This window comes from Barbatula barbatula (genome assembly GCF_947034865.1).
Source record: "Barbatula barbatula genome assembly, chromosome: 11".
NCBI lineage: Eukaryota > Metazoa > Chordata > Actinopteri > Cypriniformes > Nemacheilidae > Barbatula > Barbatula barbatula.
In genome coordinates this window covers 19,348,706-19,370,600 of record NC_136774.1, presented here as the reverse complement: position 1 = coordinate 19,370,600, position 21,895 = coordinate 19,348,706, and the positions used below count along the sequence as shown (strand labels likewise).

Genomic DNA, 21,895 nt, shown 5'->3' with positions numbered 1-21,895 from the left:
TCAGACCCGTCAAGCATTTTTTTTAATGTTGAGATATTCATTTTAAATGAATTCTCAGCTCAAGCCAAAAAGCTGTTTACTTACCCTTGACATTTTGTTTTCATGAATTTGCATGAAAGACAGTATATCAGAAGATGTTATTTATCTGTATGTAGAATTGTGCACTTAAGATTTTGTCAGTAAGGGGGCAGCAATACACAGAATCCTGTGTGTCTGTTTTGTGACATTTCTGTCATTGTCAGTTTTTTTTACATGTCTGTTTTTACACGGTTCACATAAAACCACCACATTATTGTGACACCATGGAAATATTGTTCTTTAGGTGATATGAAATATTTATTTTGTCCAGCGTGCTTGTCTTCATTCATCGTATATGAACGTAAACCTTCTGCCGCTGTCGCTGGCAGTTATAATGTAATCCCAGCAGCTGAAATGTCTTTATCCGTCATATCTTCTTATATAATGTCAACATTTTCTGTATTGTTTTTTTCCCCTGTTCCCTGATGCTAAAGACTCTATTGTGACATTTAAAATGAAATGTCAGAGGAACAGGATTTAATAGGACTCAGTCTTTTCCTCCATTGTTTAATCAATCCTCATTGTTCCTTATGGGCAGCGGTTTGGGCAAGACAGTACAAATGTCAGCCGTTTGGAACATCATTTACTTTCTCTCGGAAATCAGTCGTAAATAAACTTGTTATTCGGCAGATTTGTTTGTTTATCCTTTCCGTGTATATATTTTTCCCCATTTAGTCGGGTAATGTTGGCTTTAATTTGCGGACCCCTGACTGCTTGGAGGAGGAATTCGGAGTTCATGAATAGGTAATGCACTTGTGTTTGTGAATATTGCAGCAGTATGGGGCTTTTTCTCTGTCGGTCAATTATAATTCGCGGTAGTTGCAGAAAGAGCTCTCTGCCCCCTCGCCCAACCCCACCACCTCCGCTTTATAATACAACCTCACTTATAATGCTTTTGTTATTCACTGGCGGGTTTGGTTTGGGACTGGAAGCATCTTTATTTTAGTTCGTAACGGTAAATAGCTTTGGTTTTATTTGCATTTTTTCTTTTAAAATTCTTCAAAAATGTTCAATAAACCTAAGTCTGTTATGAAGAACAGTAAATAGATTCACTCTGGATGTTTGTCATGATGGCTTGACGTCGGGCTGAAGAACAGAGTGTTAAAGGTATATTGACAGTAGGGCAGTGCTCTTATTAAAAACCCGATGAAGTTATCCGGTGAAATATCAAAGTCCCACAAAGGGCCGTTTTGTTATAGCGGCTAAATGCTTCCGCACGGTCCTCCGTGATGCCGTTACTTTCTACTTTCTCTTGGGCTGCGCTGCCATTTGACCCCAAACGGTTCATTACAGCCAAGAGCTGGTGTTTACGGCTGCCTGCCGGTCAGACCTGGGCAGCCAAATCCCTGTAGCCCTCTGGTCAAACACAGATATTACACTCTGTAATAACACTGGCCAACCCAGCTGACCCTTGCTCGCTTCAATAAGAAAAGCGCACAGCCCAGTGTGTGGGCTTGTAGATGTAGACAGTGTGTGTGTGTGTATGTGTGTGTGTGTGCGTGCGCGGTTGGGATGGAGCGACTTCAGTCGACCTGAGGTGATGTCAATATCTGATTTTGTTTCCCTTTATTAGGTTTGCGCCCGGGTAGTTTGCCTAAAAATAAAAATGTTGTTGTCATTTATTCCCCCTCATGCCTGTATATGACTCTTTCTTCTGTGGAAGATATTTTGAGAGATGTGTTTTGGCTACTATTGACTTTCATTGTGTGGACACAATCTTTCAAATATCTGTGTTTGTGTTCTGCAGAAGAAAGTTTGAGAGGAGAACTTTTTTTTTGTGGAAGCGTCTTATGTCCATCGCTTCTGCTTCTGTGGGCACGAGTCATCGGTCTGGCAGAAGATACTTGTATGCTCTGTGCTATGGCGTTGGGATTAGGTCATGCGCTAGGAGGGCTTTCCGTCACAATGGCTAGTTTTCTCTGCCTCTGTATCTCGAGCCGTGGGGTAGCACATTCTCCGGAGACAATGCTCTGGGCGACGCTCGCTTTGATCACCCTCGTTCCCTGCACATCATCCTGGCGTTGGGTGTTAAACCAACAGCGGCGTAGGAGCGGGGCCAACATCAACTGTTTAAATGCATGCGATGTTATTAAGTGCGGTTACACAGAAGTGCATAAGGGAAGAGAAATACTGTCCATTTTAAGAGTGAAGGGCTGTTGGCATTGGGCATTAGAGCAGGCATTCGTGGAATTTTGAGAGCGCAGAGCTCTTTTATGCTCTTTTTCGTCTACCTTATCTCTCTCTCTTTTAATATCTTGTTGAAACTATGTCCACTTTGTTTTCCAAAAGCATCGAATGTAAATGATAATGGGAAGTTGAAAACATTTTACAGTTTAATGGGTCAGTGTGATAATCTGTCTGTTTATATCTCAGGTGAAGAGGAATATCTCCGATTTGACAAACATCCCCGTGCGACATCAACAGTGGGATGGATGGCCGGCCTCTGCCACAGATGACTCGGTATGTCATTTTTTTGTCCCTCATATAGTAATGATTATAATGATCATATAATCCTATAATTAATTGTCTGTTTGTTCCCATTTCACACACAAAATTTGTTTATTGTGGCTTACACTGTGTTTTAACCAATCGAGGCATGATAAATGCTGTAGCTTTATATCTTTACCAGTACGGATGTTAACAATTAAGGATGATCGATTTAATCGAATTAATAATAAGCTTAATAATTGTCAGTTAATAAACTTAAACATAAATGCATTCAGTAATGTAATCATGTGAAGGGATGGTTGAAAACTGCAAAAGCGCATAAATCATCTGACATCTGAAAAGTCAGATATGTTTCTGTTTCACATAACTCATTCTTAACACATAAGGACCAAAGTTTTTTTTTTACAATAATGAAAACATTGCAGTCGAGAGTCCCAATTCCTTTAAACCTCAATTTACAGTATTTACCATTGCAGTTTTTTATCATTTTAATATTATTTACTACTTATGATTTAATACTGTGGAGCTCTTCATGTTTTGAGTGGTATTAATGATTAATCAGGTAATTGATTGATCATATTAATGATAATTGATTCATACAAATCTGTAATTTACATCCGTTATTTACTGCAAATAAAGATGACAGAATACTCTGTCAGTTGTTTTCAGAGGTGGACAGTACTTACAGGGATTGTTCTCCCAAAAAGGAAAGTCCTGACTGAATTACTCGCTCTCTAGTTGTTCCAAACATGTATATATTTCTTTGTTTGGTTGAACACAGAGAAAGATATTTAGACGAATGCTTGTAAACGAAAAGTTCTTGGACCTCATTGACAATGACAAAGACTGCAATGAATATATTATACTTTTTACTTCATAAGCACGTCAATCTAATACTTTCTTACTTTACATGTTTTTATTATTATGAGTAAAAATAGTTAAAGTTTATTATGTACTGATGTCATTTTTTTCCAAAGTTAAAAGGCTGTGATAAAGGACAGATACCTGTATGGTTGTTTTTTAATTCCCTTTTGTTGAGCTAGAAACCACTTTAGTTCAGAATCCTGCCTCACATAACAGTATCAAAATTAGGGCTATCGACTAGAGGTTTCTTTAGTTGACTAGTAGTTGTTCATTTCGGCCATTTATCGACTATTCGCATGTTTATGATATTTATTTCAATATTTCAATATACATGGGGAATGGATATCAGATGATGGTTTTATCTTCATTTATGAAAAATATATTTAATAAAATATAAATGAAGTGCACAAGCGCACGCACGCATAATGCAATCCGCTGTGACACCGCCAAAAGTTATGACCTATACGTGTCAATATAATATTTCTCGAGTGAACTAGTGAGAATAGAAAAAAAGGGGAGTGAATAATAATTTCAGGCAAAGGATAAAAAATAATAATAAATTTAATTAATAAAATTTAAATAATAATTTTCTCTGGATCAGACCAAAAAAATTGTCTATGATGTGAAAAAAAAATTCAATTGTAGCAATATTTTAAACGCAGAATATAAAATAAATTTGAAATAAACTAATAAATAAAAATACAGCAAATTGAAGCACTTAAAAGAAAATGTATCAGTGGAAATAATCAAGCAGACGCCTTTAAAACCAAAATAAATCTCTGAGGTCAGAACGCAAAAAAATAGGAATAAATATATTCAGAACATTGTATTAACAAATAAAGAAAATATAAAGAATAAACAATACAACAAATTAGAGCATTAACTTAACTCACCTCATTTTTTCCTTCGTTTCCTTACGAAGCGCGTCTCTGCCATCATGCCCTTCTTCAAGGGGTAGTTCACCCAAAAATCAACTTGTGTGATTTTCTTTTACTCACCCACATGAAGCTAAACATGTTTCGGAGCACAAATCAAGATATTTAGGTGTCATCATGAAGAGGCCTGGAAATCTCTTGGGTGTTTCAAGTGACAATACTGCTTTGTGTGAAAAACAAACCAAAATACAGACTTTAACCGATATATTCTCCTATGTCTTGTCAGTCTATAGGGCACGTTTAAGAGAGCACTTCTTCTTCTTGGAGCAGAGCACTTTGATGCATGCGTATTTTGTGCCATGTTTAGCTTTTTGGAATGTCGCAGGAACCCAAGTTTCCCCGTCCGCACCGCCAGAAGTCGATGCGGCTGCAGTTACAAGAGTACAGATATTAGAGGGATGCAGCGCATGTGCTCAATGGATCTGTCAAATGTTGGATTGCATATTCCTCATTTTTGCCACCATGTGTTACACCCTTGGATAAATAAACATTTAAACATGCTCATAATAGCATTCCTTCATCCAAGTTAACTGTAGTGGTGCGTATACACTTTTAAAACGATAAGCAGACAATCGACTAATAAAAATTTGTTCGAAAAAGTGTCTTATTCTAGTCAAATAACGAATAGTCGACTGAAAGTTCTGAGAAGTGGTGATTTTTCACTTTTGCCTGACATTCAGGTGAATTGCTGGAAACCTTGTCGTGCCTGGTTAACCCACAGTGTAGATAAAACGGATTGTGAACAGTCTTTATCACCCTCTGTAGTGGTTCAGACATCAGCCGATGTGAAAGTAAGATGTTGGCACTAATTAAGATGTCACAGAGCACCTCCTTTTTCTTGTCCTCTCCGTGTGGACACTTCAGCTCATGTAGTGGGGGGTCAGTGACCTTTCCCGCCCTGTTCTCTGCTCCCGGCCTTTCAGCCTCACTCACTCAAAGTAATCAGAGAGGACCCAACACCAAACCCAGAGTAACCCCACTTTCCCCCCATATATCCCGGATTAAACATCCACAATAATCATTTGTGGAATAACCATGGGAAACGTCTCTTCGCACATCAGAGGTCATCGTGCCTTCTGATCATTTAAGCATGGAAATGACGCCCTTGTGCTTTAACCGTGAAAGGGCAATGTGTTTAATTAGATGTCATTGTCTTGATCTGCTGTCAGGTGTTTCATTGCGTAAGTACGGTTTCAAAGGGAGTGGCCTTTAACCGTTGAACAAACCAGTTTTTATTCGTTTAGCTGTTTGTTTCAGGTGTAGAAAGTTTCTTTAAACCCCTTCCACCACCTCTTCGAAATGTATAAAATGTATCGTGAAACTTTATCTTTATGAAAACACAAAACCCTTCAACTATTTAGTATCGGAGAGTCCCGGAACAAAAGACGCTGACCCCATTGTCAGTAGCTTCATGAGCAATGTTTCACAGAGTCCTTTTACAATGACGCATTGTTTATTTTCAGCGCTCGCGTATCTCGCCCATTGCATTTAGCTTCTGTATTGTTAAACGCGAGGGAGGCTGGAGAGATCGTTTCGTCCTTAGCAAAAAGCACAACGGACGCAAGGTCAGTGAATTACACCCTCTCACCACAGACTGCCCACTTGAGTCGGGCCACTTCAGGCTGAAGTGCACTCACCCAAGACCTCAAGCCACAAGCTTGGTTTTGGATGAAGAGGGCATGAATGCTCTTTAGGGCACATTAAACCTTTAATGCCCGAGCGGTGATTGGTTATGCGCGCACTTGGCTGCAGACCAGCTCTTTGGCTCACCTCTTCCCGGCGTATTATTAAAGCGCCGGTCTTAATAACGGCCCGGTCCTTATTGAAACGGCTAGCCGTGCATTAGACCCAAAGCTCTTGCATGCCAGGCAGTCCGTTTTAGCGCGTATCTCATTAACCTCCCCTCATCTCCCGGGATTTGTACCAATAAACATGACAGCCCGGGCTTAGAAATACATTTACCAGCAGTCTGAATCAATGCCCGCTCCGCTGTGCTTTCATTACCCTCGGCTTGCTCATATACGGCGAGTGTCTCCGCTCTCTCTTGCACCTCATAAGGAGAAAAATGGAAAAACTGACCGGCAGTCAGTCTACATTCCACTCGGCTTTAAGCATATTGGTTTGGAAAGAGAATGCGAAAGGTTTGTTTTTTTTGTTAAGGAAATAGATTGAACTTAAGTTTTAATCTGTTTCTGCAAAACGGTAAAATGCGGAAGCCTTTTTTGCGTTTCAAATTTATTGTCAAAGAAACCAGCGAGACAAGGCAAATGTAATGTTATTTGATTTTCATCCCTCTATACAGTGAAACTGTTTAACCAGTAAACATTTAAACAGGGTGGCCATTTTAACAGGCTTGATGATCAGCAGTGTAAATTTGTCTCAAGGGAGAAAGGGATTACAGTGTGTGAAATACGAAAACAACGGACCTTCTTTTGACCGTGGTTGTCTTGTCGTCCCTGCGCAGTGTCTGTAAATTCAAACGAGGCTGTTTACCATAGTCATGTTTAGCTTTTGTTTGTTTGAGTGGGTGTAGGCTGAATGCGTGTGGTGTGTTGGAGAGGCTGACATAGGCTTCTTTATATGGCAGGCCACTGGAGGACTGCTGTTTACTGGCTGTGTTCCGCATTAACCGCCCAAACTTATGTGCGCTATCCTCCCAAACATATGCATTCAATTTAAGCAGTTCATTTCAGTTTATCCATCATAGTGTTTTGAGGATTGCCCAAGGTCAGTTTTCTTTTAGCATAGTCAATAATGCTAGTTTTTTCATTCGGACTTTAAACTTATGTCTAGAAACGTAATTGGCAAATAATTGTATTCAAGTCAAACGATTAATAAAAGTTTGTGTTTACATGATATATGTCAGTGTACTGTGCATATTTGTTTAAAATATACGCATATATAGGACATATTTAAATGTATTTCTTTATATTCACCAATAACTAAATTTATATATAAACTTCTATTCATTTTTATATTTGATATTTTCTTAAATATATGCATGCGTGTATTTGTATGTGTTTATACATACAAAATGAATTTTCTCAGTACAAACGTTTATTCTGCATGCGATTAATGGTTTGACAGCCCTCATTCAAGATTAGGTAAATGTAAGAGACGCATACCAGCACTATTTTAGCTCATGTTTTGTTTGTTGTGTTTGTTCTTTTTATTTGGCCTCATAATTGGTCCGTTTTCACCTTTGAGCTCTCTCTCTCACACACACATCCTGAGCCAAAACTCTTCTGAGCTCTTCATATTTCACTGCCAAGCTCTCGAAGCACCTATGGGAATGATTGACAAGTGCAGGAACGTCCTTATTAGAGTCTTTTCCCCCTTAATTGCTGACATTTATCCAGTGTTTCTTGGTGTTTGCTAATGTATTACTGCGGCTGGTCTCTGAGGGTCTCCGTGGCCCATGCCTGTTATGGGCTTTCGGCGTCACAGACCTGCAGCGGCAGCTTATTGGGCCCGCTGGTTGCCGTAGTGACGGGGCTCAGTTCTAAGCCTGGACAGAGCCCCTGGTGAGATTGCTGTCTGCAGGTGAAGTTCTTCTAAGAGAGATGTATATACACCCTTATATTGCCAACCTTCAGTCTTCAGAAGCGGCAGCTTGCTCGGGCTGTCTAGCTCAAATCATGCTTTACATGTTTAGATCATCACCCTGCTATGTATGCTGCGGTGGTGTTTATTGGCAGTCAGCGGTGTTGGGTCGTGTGCAAGGGAAACGCATCTATTTTGTGTGGTTTTGACAGTAGTGATCTCTGTTTTGGAAAATGCATTACAAATAGCTGTTTACTTTGCTTAACAGTTAGAAAATCAACATATGTTGTTGAATTTGTGGTTGTATTTTATATTCCAGTATGCGCACTTGCAGTGTACTTGCCCAAGAAAATACAGTAACTATATTTACGTAATATAAGTTAGGGTTATCTTGTAAATACTTCATTTAATGCCTTTAATGATACTAGGCAATATTTCGGTTCAGGTAATGGTAATTCTCTTTTAAATATTAAAGTGAAAAATCAATAATATAAAAATGATTTATAATTAATTTATTATCAGTTTAACCACATATAAAAATAAAAGAATGTTTTATTTTTATATGGTTGTATTTATCACCTATATTGTTCTTTTTATTGAGTTTTCAATAAATAAAGGCTTACTCGGCTTTGCATTACATGGTACAAACGGCACTTGGATAAGGCGCTACCTATTATTTTTAATGATAAAGATATTTTAAGGTGACATTGTTTTAACAATAGGAAGCTTGTAAACAAACACACAAGTATTTTGGTAAAATACATAGTGTTGTTCATTCAAGCGGGATTTGCAGTTATCGGCCGTTAAAGTCCTGTAAACCACATTACAGTTACAGATTACACCTTCAACAGGTAAAAAATGCCTATTCACACAGTTTTTTTCTCGAAAGGCTTAGCCGTGAAAGGTTCACTGGTCTTTTTAAACGCTGGATTTCACTTCAGATCGTAATCTAGAGTGACACCCCAACCTGAAAAGGTCCAACAGGTGTTTAGGGTGGGGCTTTCTGACGTCTTTTCTTTCTTGGACTCACTCGCTCTCTGTCTATCTTTTCGCGCTCTGTAGCTCTCTTGTCCTCATCCTTTACAGAAGCACACGGTGCAGCTCGGGGCTCTCCGATGAGTCGAGCAGCTGTCAGTAGTAATTATCTCTCTTACAGGCCCATAGACAGAAAACGCCAACAAATTGAGGGAAAACACAGAACAGAGAAGGTTAGCTGGAGAACTGGTGCGGCGATGGTGGGGTAGAAATTGTCTTTGATGAGAACAGAGAGGAAGATATAGAATTCCTCTTTTGCTTGGTGTCATTGGGAGGAGATTTAATGCAAGTGTTTATGAAAGGGGACCAAAAGAAGAGGATTTTGTTCTTTGTTTGGTGGTGGAGAGGGAGGGGTTGAAAGATGGGGGTGACCTCTCCCCTGTAGCCTGCGGCTTTGGTTCACACACTCATTCCATTAGATGATGGGATTCGCTATTACCTGTGACTTCATTTTTCTGCTCCTCTTTACCTGCTGCTGCTGTCGTCGGATGAGGTTTAAAATTTCTTTTGAGAAAAAGTTCGATTTACGGTCGCAATGGTCATGATGCCACAGCTATATGGACATGATGGGTCACGTTTACATATCAACACCTATTTAGTTTTGGGCTAGTTTGCGTAGATTGGCAAATCATAACATCTTCATAAAGAATATATTATTTCAATATCAAGAACAATATAGATAACTTTATTAGGATCCACACCAACGTTTCATGATGTTATGTATATTCTAAGCTTGCATGCGTAGGTTTGCCATTTAAACACATTTATTATTTCAGTTAAAATTGATTGGCTGTCAATTTACCTTTAAATAAACAAGGGCATAACATTCACAGAGGGGGGGGAATGGTGATTAAAAATAAGGAATTCTGTATTTTGAGCTTTAAGTAACATTGTGAAAGTGAACTTAAGTGGATCAGCATTATTCCATCAAATATAAACATTTTTACTATTGAACTCGCATATTAATTTGAAGTTAAACTTCTTAAATATAGATTTATAAACTGATCTGTAATATGTTGTTTAAAAATTAATATTTTCGTGTTTTCTTTGCACTATTGGGAGTTTGAAAACAGAATGTAAACTTTGCAGAAAAACAGGGCATCACACACTACGCGATAAAATCTGCAGACCGGCACAGATGTTTCATCGGACACGCGCGCTGGCCCGAATTTACCTTCAAGTCTGTGTTTGGTTGTAATATAACAATTTATTTTATATTTAATTTATATTTAATTGTAATTCATATTAATATTTTATTGTACATTCATTGTATTCAATTAATTTAAGACTACTCAACATTTGATTCTTTGCATAGGTCTACCGGAAGATAAGTTTGTGGCACATAACGTTTGTTGATGTTGTTGAAGCTGAATCCGTCTATAAATAGTAAAAAATTTAAGTGAAAAAGTGAAAATAACTAGGCAGTGGTGGATGTGATATTTGTGTTCACAGTGATCTTTCTATGTTTTCTGACACTGATTCTATACCACATGATAATACTGTATGTTTACTCTTTGTCTTTAAACGTAGAACAGAAACAATATCTGTGATTCTTCTCTCTGTGTGGGCCATCACAAAAAGTGTGTTTGTATGTTTTGGGGGAGTTAGCGCACTGTTGAGGTACTTGACACTCTGAAATCCTCTCCGAGTTGCATCGTGGGATATTATGGTGCTTGAACCAAAGCTTCTTTACGCTTAATCTGTTATGTCCGTTATCCGATACCTCTGCCAAGACCTTCGCATATAAAAAGTGAAAATCTTTTTTTGTCTAGTTAATGTTTAAATGTTTTTATTCATTTCATATTTCAGTTTAGTTCAATGGATCACTGGAATACAAACACTACACAGCTAACCTGCAAAATTCCACAGAACCGAAATGTAGATGAACAGTTAAAGTAAACACAAGATAAGATAACAAATGTGACATCCATTAGCTTAGCTTAGCATTATCTGTTAGCAGAAAGTATTGACAGCTGTGTTTGTTTAGGTAACAGCAATTTAAACGTACAGTGAAGGGATCTTAAGTGGTAATATCAGGTATGTCGTAGAGAGTCTAGAGAATGGAATTGTGTGTGTGTGTGGCAGGCGGCTGTAATGAGTCCCTGTAGTGTAGAGCGCTGCTGACATTTCCACTCTAGCCTGTGAGTTAATGAGGTACTCGGGCCTTCACCAGTTGCTCACCGCCTATTGCATGTGATGCTCTTTAGAGAATCAAGAAGCCTGAACCTCCATCACAAGTCTGCTTACATGAATATTGGTGGTGTGTGCAAACTTTACCCAGGACAGCTCTCTTAAATACAATGGGTCACTCCTAAAAGTCATGGTTTATAGGCTGTTTGGTTTGTTTGTTTGTTTGTTCATTCACTTTCAACAAGTCAAAAAAATGTCTTGTTCATGGATGTCTTGGTGCACCGGGATCTATAGCATCAAAGAAGTTTAATGTAGTCGTTGTGTTATTTTACAGATGACTCTGGCTGTGAGTGGCATCAGTTACCCCTGTCATCACCTCAGTGTGTGTAGAAGATCTTCTCCTGCGCTGGACCAGACAGATGAGGTGATGCTAGACTAAACACGCTATCACAAACATGCTCAAACACATTGATTCATCCCATAAACAAACTTAAAGAAAAAATTCCTGGGAAAAATCGTGCATTTCATTTGTTTGATTTCCAGCAAAGGATGATGTGTTGGCAGTTTTGTCGGCTTTTCAATTAGACTCCCAGCCAAATAGGTGTTTGTCATTTTTATTTTTGCTCATATTTAATTTACTTATGTCTGTTTTAGTACAATTTCCTCTCTGAATTGGCAATGTAACGTGTAGATGTGTGTTGGGTTGCCAGGTGTTAATGCTGACTTTCTGGTCCAACCTTACGAACCTTGTGCTGCTGTATTATCTGCACTATTCATGTTACATGTAGTCCCTGATGTTGAATTGAAATTTATTTATGGAATTACAATAGAAATGAGTGACTAAGATTATTGTGTTCAGTATTTGTGTTGCAGGCAGTCAAGAAAAGCCTGAAATATAACAAAGAATTTTGATTGTCAGGCATAGAAAACGAATGGCTTTGAGTAAAATATCTGACAGAATTGTAATGTGAACATATTTTAATATTCTGTTCATATTAGTTTCTGTTTATGGTCTTAATGGAAGCATTTGTAGACTAATAAGTGTTATAGTTAAAAAAATATTTTTTGTAATTGTTTTTGTTTTAACCAATATGATGGCTAAAGATGATATATTTATACACTTTATTAACATTAATGACATTTAATTTAGTTATCTGTCTTTTTCTAGCTTTTATCCAAAACAACTTACAGTTTATCAAAATATCCTATCTGTTTGTATGCTACAGTGTACAGATGTCCACATGGTCAGCGACAGCGAAGGGGATGATTTCGAGGATGCACCTGAATTTGGTGTAGATGAATCTGAGGTCTTCGGCGCAAGTTGTCGAAAGTCTCCGATGAGTAAGTTACGTTGTCTGCTTTTATTAGTGGCGGACTATAAAGAACGAGCGTTTACTGATGTTTTTTATCTTCCTCCAGTGCCAGAGAACAGTGAAAATGAGGGTGATGCTTTACTGCACTTTACTGGTGAATTTTCTAGAAGGTGAGATCCCGTCCACAAAAACATTTCATCTGTGTAGTTTAACGTGTTTTTTCTTGTGTACAGATTTCCTGGTGTTGCTTGTTCAGATTAAGATGTTTTAATGTCTGTAAATAACTACGCGTCGTTTTGTTGTGCAGATATGGCGACTGCCATCCCGTTTTCTTTATCGGCACCTTGGAAGCAGCGTCTCAAGAGGCCTTTTACGGCAAAGCCAGAGATGTGAGTGTATATAACTTCGTAATCCATTTATTTATCAGTTCTTTTTCATTTTGACCAGAATCCAGCAGAAAACCCTTTCATTAATAGCAGTATGTCATCATGACCGATGATGGCTATGACAGTTTACCAAAACTTTATTGAGCTATAGGTGAACAGGTACATAGACACAACTAATGGTTTGATTGGCAGAACCGCTCCCCCCCTCTCGTCCCAATAAATCCCCATCAAATTTCCGTTTCCCATTGAACAGCTGAAGCTTTATTTAGAACAGCTTTGTGCTGGTTTTCCCGCTGTGTCCTCATAAGGAGGCTTGTATCAACTGACAGCTTGTGTGGATTACAGTCTTATTAGGCTGAGAGGATGCAGCAAGATGTTCAGGGGTTTTTTGAGCACGAGAAGCGGGCGGCAGTGGCTTCCTGCCTGCAGCCCAGCTGATCGCCTTTTCTCCTCATCGCAGGCACAAATGGCCGCCGCTCTCCCCCGAGGAGATGGTTAAGCGTGTTAGTGAAAACAAACTAACGTAAGGAGAGGATGTGACCTGCTATGTTCTTGTCTTGTAGGCAGTCAGTGTTTTTATTGGCGGGTCACACTTTGTCACTGTTTACCCACGTGCGGTAAAAGTGTCTGCAGTCGCTCCTTTTTTGTTCGGTTGTTTCTCTGCCAAAGTTTTCATATTTAAAAGGTGGAGGTGATGCATTAAGACCTGTGTCGTTGAGACTGTATGTCAACGTTTCTAAACATTTTATGTTAACTGTATTTGATTTCTGTGCTTCTGTATCTGCTGTATTCTCAGTTTACTGTTACAGGGTCAATCCTTCACTCCATTATCTCTACATTTTTAACACCTTTCAGCCTGTCCTCTCGACCGCAAGCTCTTAGCGCCCACGTGCGCATGACTGGGACCGATTCTTCTGAGGGCACTTGTCTCTCTCATAGGCCTGATAGGATAAGTATCAAGTAAAACACTACATCTTATGAAGTGTTTCTGGACCGGGAGATGCTCTCAATCCGCCCTTAATGAAAATGCCAGGGGCCCCGGAGTTCAGCTCTGAGGATCAGCGGAAGACCCTTGAGTCAGGCCACCCATCAGCACATAGGCCTCATCACAAATCCCCTTAACATCCAGCTAATTACGCTAACCCTCCTCTGCCACCCGCACAAAGACGCCCATCAAAATTCATAGCCTTTCGTGCTTTTTTTCACGTAAGAGTCTCGCGGCGGAGCCCGTGTTGGGCTGCGAGCATTGAGATAGGGAGGATTTTTGTGGGTTTTGTGACACATTAATGATTCAGCGATATTAACACTGATATGCTAACAGAGCTAAGCTTCTAAATCTACAGTACCTGAGGAATATTGACTCCTTGGTTCTTTGAGAGAGGATTTTCTTTTTTTCTTTAATTATTGATCAAAATGAAGGTTTTTATAGACGATTTTAATATTATGTATTTTTTTCAAATACCATGACTTTATTTCTTCTGCGGAACACAAAAGAAGATATTTTGAAGAATGCTGGTAACCAAACAACATTTGCCTCCATTGACTTTCGAAACCTGTATATGACTCTTTCTTCTGTGAAACACAAGATATTTTGAGTCAATGGAGGCAAATGTTGTTTGGTTACCAGCATTCTTCAAAATATCTTCTTTTGTGTTCCGCAGAAGAAAGAGTCATATACAGGTTTCGAACTTTTTTTTTAGACCATTTCAGTTATTTAACATGACAAAAACATAGATGTTAAAGGAATAGTTCATCCAACAAAAAAATGTATTCACTCTCGATTATGTTGTGACAAACACATTTTTGTGGAGATAGCATAGAAGATAACTATACAGGTTTAAAAAAATAGCGTCAGATTGTTGAGTCTGTGAGAACTATCCTTTTAAGAATTGAATTTCACTTATAATATAAACGTCAATTATGCAACATGATTATTATTATTATTACTAGATTATTGTTCAGTGTTTGTTGACTAGTCTCCCGTACGCAGAGCATTGTAAGTGCCATCTGTTTAAGCGTTCTGCTACAGGTCAGGAGAGAGCAGTAATATGAACTCCTCATTTCCCATTGTTTGCTTTTCTACAGGCAAAAGAGGATGATCACTTTCTCCATCTCACCCCCCTCAGCACATACACACACATCGCCTGTAATTAAAAACATCCTTTCAAAATGCTTCAGAAAGAAAACGTATGGGCGACTCGTCTGTATGTCTAGCGTTACTCTCGTGGTCAGGCAGGTGCAGGCTTACACAATCCACCCGCAATATGTGTTGCAAAGCTGCATTCAAGATGCTTTTTCAGTCTGTAAGAGTGTGACCGAGGCCGTGAAGACTAGCGTTATCCAGTTTAACACAAAGTCAAATGGGTTTTTGGGGTTTTGTGACATTCATGATTTGGCGATATTAAACTTGTATCAAAAACGGATATTCTGTCATCATTTGGATATTCTGTCATCACAAGCTGCTAAATCTTCAACAGGAAAATTGATTCTTCAGTTCTGTGACTGTTTTAAGCATGACAGTACAGTTTTTTTACATGTCATATTTCATCATGTTTTTTTTGTGCTACCACTTTACGTTAAGGTTGTATTTGTTAATGTTGGGTAATGCATTAGCTAACTTGAACTCACATCGAGCCATCCAATTTTTCACCATTACATATTGTTAATAATATTTAATGGCAATACAATTATTTTCACTGTGCGTTTACTAAAGTTAACCCTTTTTGAAAAATGTATTAGTGAATGCTGAAATGAACATGAACAAAGATTTATAATGTTGTAGAAGTGTCTTCGCTGTTAGCTAATACATAAACTAATGTTAACAAATACAACCTTTTTGTGAAGTGTTACCTTAATAACTTAAATAATTAAGTGTCTTTTGCTTTTTCATTTGCTATTTGCACTTTTTGCGACTGAGGTTCAATGCAGAGATGATGCCACACATCTGTGTTCTTTTTATAAAAATAAAAAGGGCTTTTTGCTTTATTCATTAGCGAACAGGGAAGTGTTGACCATAACGCAGGCAGGGAGAGAGGTATGTGGATTGGGACATTATGATTTTACCACAAATACTTTGGTTTAACTATGGTTCATTTTCATGTGAATTATGGGTACATTGTGTAAGTAATCTTATGACATTTTTAAGAAATTTGATGGACAAAAAATGCTTAGAATCATTATAATATGGATTAAATTCATATTGTAAACATGGTTTTTTTTTTGACAAGTGAACAAGCCTTTACTTGGCAGCTAAACTAAATTGGTCAGGAAGAATGTGAAATGTGAGTTGTGGTTGGCCAGCCTGGGAACTCCTCATTTGACTACGGTGTGAAAGCTAAGGCTCTTACACTCACAGGACAGATCGTTTTTCTCTCCCTCATCTCTCCTCCCATGTCCCAGTCTCTTCTGAACGTCCCCTTGCCATTTTAGGGATTCTCGGGCAGGTGTGGACGACTCGGGGTGACTGAAAGAGCTTTTGGGTCAGTTTCCAACCCAGAACAAACCCAGTAATTTGGACTGAGCCCTGGTTGCTGAAGGCGAAGGGTCCCACAAAAAGAGAGAAAGAAAGCAGGAGAAAACAATAGGATGAAAGTAGGGAGGAGGGACTGTGGGTAATGGAGGGGCGTGAAACGAGGGAGCTGACCGACCACTGTTATTAGAGAGAGTAGCTTCTCCCTCCTCTTCGGTGAAATCTTAGAGGCCTCCGAATGTTTTCGGAGTTTAGAGAGAGTATGCTATCGATGTCAATGGGCCTTTTTCTGTCTGATAACATTTTTACTTTTGTCAATTTAACTTTTGATGCACAAGATAGATCAAAGATGTAATGTTCACTCGAAGATGTTTCCCAGAATGCTTTAGATGTAGGACTGCTGATAAGTGGGAGTGTGTTAACTTCTGCAGCCCCGTTTTAGGACAAACAGTGTTGGATAAACTGCATGCCTTATTTTAATCCCCCCCCTTAATTTTTGATGGGTAAAATCTCTCTCTCTCTCCAGGTCTCGGTTGCTTGTCTACCCAGCGTGAATGTTTAATCTTTTCAGGGCCTTGAATTGGGCCGGTGAAAGAGGCCTGAGCTCTCTCCCGCCAGGGGCCTTGCGGTTCATTCGAGAGCTTTAATCACTGTGCAAACACAGCAGCACTCATCGCTCCTTCTTGCATGCACACACCTCCGCCTAGCCCAACTTTCTCTCTGGCGTTTACACCCTCCCTCACATCTCTACCCGCTTTCTGTTTTTTTTCTCCATCGGGCTGTTGTGAAGTTTCTCTCGCCGCATTCGATGAACCGTTGGGGGTCAGAGCAGGAAGAAAACGTCCAGATTTGTTCTGTAATTTGCCGCGGTTTTTCCCCTCGCCTTGTACGGCGAAACCTTTCGTGTTTGTGGTGCTGTCCTTTTTTTAATTAGTTGAGGGGTTATGCGTGCGCCCGCCGTTCTTCTGAGGCATAAATATGTACGGATTTGGACGCGGCGACAGAGGAAGGGCACAGGCGTTTCGAGCAAACAAACAAAGCGATTTGTTCGCATGTTGTTTTGACGTTGACGGCCTCAAAGAAAGTTTGATTTAGCCTGCGTAAGTTTGATTTGGTTTGGGTGTTTGTTTTGTTCAGGGTTTGCTAAGGCCAGTCTCTCTGTGTTTTTACCGATGGAACCTGGTGGAGCATGTTGGCCTTAAAGCTCTTGGGAAAAAGCTGGTAAATCATGAAATAAAAGTGGATCAGTGAGAGAGAATAAGATGTATTCTGGTTTCATATATATATATATAGATAGTTGAAATGGGCATTAAGGTTCTAATTCTGCTTTTTGGTTTACTTTTTACGGGTATGCATTTGGCATTATAGTACATTAAACACACATCTTTTTTTTTCTGGGTTGTCACTGTAAATTGGAGATGTCTTTATGGTCTTTTAATATATTTATTTATATACATTTTTAATACATTCTACCAAATGCTTTTCTCATAATTTTTTACTATGATATTTGTTTGTGAAAAATGAGTTTTATAGATTTTGATTAAACATAGCAAACAATTCAACATTAGTTACTAAAAATGTAATACAAAAATGTGTAAGTTCACAAAAACAAAATTGTAAAATTACACGAAGAAATGTGTTAAATTAAAAGAGTTTTATTCATTGGATGGAGCAGATAATATAGACATAGGAAAAAATTGTCACAATTCAAAAAAAGAGATTTTTTCTCAAAAAAAATAAATTTAAACCTTTAGGTTATACCAAATTTTTTCTAGATGTAATGTACTTGTCAACTTGTCAGCCACATTTTAAAAGTCTACATTCTTTCAAAACAAAAGTGTATGCTTTTTGGTAAGCACACATTTCGAAAGAATTGTATTAAGTTGATTTCAGTTTTGTTAAATTCTCTATTGGCGTCAGCTAAGGGTGCTTTACGAATTGCATTGTTAATGTAATTGCAAATGAACCGGAACAAGAATCATAAACTCTTTGCCATCCCCAACTATTTATATTTCTGTGTTTCCGTCCTTCAGAGAAAACTGCTGGCCATCTACCTCCACAATGACGAGAGCGTCCTCGGTAACGTCTTCTGCTCCCAGATGATGTGTGCGGACTCCATAGTGTCATATCTCAGCCAGAACTTCATCACGTGGGCCTGGGACGTTACTAAAGAAGCGAATAAAGCCAGGTGAGCGTGTCCTTCATCTCTCATCACAACAGCAATTGGATCATCCAGAACGGTGGGGATCGGAAACGTTTTCACACTCAAAATGGATGATCTCTTAATGAGAGGCATTCTTCCCATCCCCCCCACTCTCCCGACTCTCTCCTCATAGAGAGCTTTAACAAAAGATGTCGTGTTTGCTCACTGAGGCCCGGCTAGGGCAATCTGCACTAATCTGCCCCACTAAAGGGGTCAGTTAGACAGACAGACATCATAGAGTGCACCACTCGGTCTGAATGTCTTCATTTTAGGATGCCAGTTGGATTGGAAGATTTGCTTTTTTGTTCAACTTTTTCAACTCCTTCAAGTCTAAGGATACAGAAAAGCTCCTTGCAACATTAACGTTCTAGAAATTACCCCAAAAAATCAAATCCATTTCCTGGTCTAGAGGCATATGAATGATCTGGAATGCAGTATGAACCTTTTCAATCCACATAGATGCAATTGATTGAAATAATGTTTGTCCAGTAATCTTATATGGATTGTTCATCCTAAAATGAAAATTCTGTCATCACTTACTCTTCCTCAACCGTTCTCGGGCACCATTGAGTACCATAGCACTTTTTGATAGTAATTTTCCTACTATGGTTGTCAATGGTGACTTAGAACTGCTTGGTTATATTTTTATTGTATTCAGCAGCATAGCAAACTTTATGCAGATTGGGGACAGCACAAGGGAGAGCAAATGATAACGGAATTAGATTTTTGGGTGAACTGTCCCTTTAACTGACTGGTGGTATGCTTGTCATGTGCTTGCACTGTGTTCAAGACTTTGGAAAAGTTAGTTTACGTTTGATATTCTTGAAGTACATGAAGATGTATCCCAGAATGCTTTAAATTTCCATGCCTGCTCATGAAAGCGTGCAGAGAGCGAAATGAAAATGTGTATAACAAGGCAAATTAGCAGAGGTAAAAGAGTGAGAAGCTGGTCAAGCAGCAGATGGATTCTTGATTGGTCCCAGCAGGCTTTGCTTCTGAGCAGGCCTCTACTTTTCCTTCCAGTAGGCTTCACCCTAAAGGCCTCCCTCCAGAGCGGACGGGGAGAGAAAGACCAGTCAGTGACCCGCTTCTGCAGGGGATCCGGCGGTTCAACCCGGCCTCTATAACCCTCTCCCTCCCCTTCTGCTTTTTGCCCCAGCTGAGCCTTTCTACCACAGATTAAAGGCGGCCAACATCTGGGGCTATTCATAATGCGAACAGAGACACACAAACACACAATCCCTCTGACACACATGCTTACACCCTGACATGCTCACACACACACACCTCATTCTCACGCTCCCGAGCCGGGCCTGAGTGACTTGCGATTGTTGATGTGATTTTAACATCACCTCTGTGAATGAAGCCTGTGAATCACTAATCGCATAGACTCGACATAATTGTGCATTAATTCAAAGTCCAAATGTGATCAGTGGGAATGTAATGACTACCCACAGGTGCTACAGGGGCTCTTTGTTGCCGCTCAAAATAATGGAAAGGTGTAGGCCGCAATTTGAAAGTCGTCCTATAATACTGTACATAATGTAGAGCTCTGTTCTAGCATACCACTGTAGATAAAAGCAGTTTTTACACCAACAACAATAATAATAATAATAATTTCACTGGTTTTAGTTTGCGCCTACCTAAAGTTTGGTATCGTGGTTGTCCATACATAAACAATTACATGCATGTGGCTTTTTAAAGGTCCAATGTGTAGTTTTAGGATTTAATAACAGAAATGCAATATAAAATACATAACTGCTGTATGTCTTCAGAGGTGTATAAAGACCTTACATAGTGAAGCGTTATGTTTTTATTACCTTAGAATGAGCTATTTCTATCTACATACACCGCAGGTCCCCTTGTATGGCATTCGCCATGTTTTTTCTACAGTAGCCCTAAACGGACTAACTGCGCTACAGAGCGCGTTTTGCAAATACGTTATCTCCTTCGGCAAAGAAGTGGAAACTCATGTTAGTGCTGTGTCAGACACCGTAGTGCTTTGTAAGGGAGGTGGGGTGCGAGGGGTTCGGATGAAGTGAACTAACGGTTTCAAATCGCAACCTCACTACTAAATGCAGCTTCATTTCATACATTGGATCTTTAAGAATATCTATGATATACATTTTTATGACATGGCTTTCTGAAATACTTGATTCTGATTGGTCAGTCATAACAATTGATAATTAGTCATTTTGACTAGTTCTACTTATGTGTTTAATGTAGCATTCTGCCTTATCTTTTCACATGCCGACATGAATTTATTTAAAATGAGCCACTAAAATATTAAATTTTAATATTTCCCATTCAATTATGTAATCACTTGGTAAGTAACCAACTGTATGAGCTACTTCGCTTAACGCCGAGGTCTTTAATCACCCTGTCGGGTTTATTTGCTATAACCCGCCGAATGTACTTTATCCTTTAAAATAGGACTTATATATGGTGGATAATAACAGGCACAGAATTCCTTAAGTAAATGTAAAAAGTTTAGTTTATGTATGTGTTCGTATGGTATGTTATATCGGTTACACTTTATATTAAAGTACACAAATTCATTACAATTCAGTACAAATGACTTGCTTATTAACATGCATGTTGGTTTTATATTACTATGTATAAAGCACACATTTATGCCTTTTTCTGCATTACCTTACTCTACATCCTTTAATCCTACCCAATACCTACACCTAAAAACTACCTTTTAAGCAGTAATTCTAGTGTGAATGGGTCCCTACTCTAAAGTGTGACCATTATATCTTGAGGTAAAGAAACATCTAGAAACTCCCTAAATAGTTTCGTTGTTTCAGTAACCCATATATTTAAGAGTGTTGACAGGTCATATTATCAAAACAAGAGGTATTCACTCATTGCCTTTTATTTCTTGGAATGTTCAGTGAGATTGTCATTGTGTGCTATTGCTTTGCAATTGTATCGTTGAAAATCAATGCATAGTTTGAGTGTCATTGGCCATGAGGAATTGTTGTGAGAGAAAGAAACCGTGCACGCCCTGTAGCACCTGAAGATGGCCTGATGCTGTGACATGCCTCAATCGGTTCATGCGAGTCTGGCGGTGCACCGAAATATGACGGTTCACACACTCGAGAGCGTGACATGAGCATTGGATGAGCAAGGCAGCGAGAATGTGTCGCTTTGATTATGAGGCTGTTTTTGACAAGATGGTTGAAACACCAGGTGTTAGCAACTAAACAGTCAATTAAACTCCCCTGAGGTCCTTTGAAAACTCTTAACATTCTTAAAAATGTCTTATGCATGACTGATGTGACAGCGCATTGCCAACTGTAATGACGGATGGGACCTCTGGAGATTCTGCAAGTGTTATTTGTGTGATGTTTCGGTTTTCTTGGCGGTGGAACGACTTCGTATCATTTAGTGTAATGTAAATATAATATGATTTTCACTCTGACACCCTTTATCCCGTTCAGCTAATCCTCCTATCACATGTCGTTTTTCTGTCAATTTCATGTCAT

At 39.0% G+C, this 21,895-nt stretch overlaps 1 protein-coding gene across 2 annotated transcripts in view; it reads left to right on the top strand.

The window, feature by feature from the left end:
* Positions 1-21,895, top strand: part of faf1 (Fas (TNFRSF6) associated factor 1) — a 60,892-nt gene that overhangs the window by 20,970 nt on the left and 18,027 nt on the right. For both annotated transcript variants that reach the window (XM_079468255.1, XM_079468256.1), the window contains exons 8-13: positions 2,452-2,538; positions 11,368-11,457; positions 12,260-12,374; positions 12,453-12,516; positions 12,654-12,735; positions 18,235-18,389. In XM_079468255.1, coding sequence (XP_079324381.1) covers positions 2,452-2,538; positions 11,368-11,457; positions 12,260-12,374; positions 12,453-12,516; positions 12,654-12,735; positions 18,235-18,389 — 593 coding nt within the window. The remainder of the gene's footprint in view (positions 1-2,451; positions 2,539-11,367; positions 11,458-12,259; positions 12,375-12,452; positions 12,517-12,653; positions 12,736-18,234; positions 18,390-21,895) is intronic.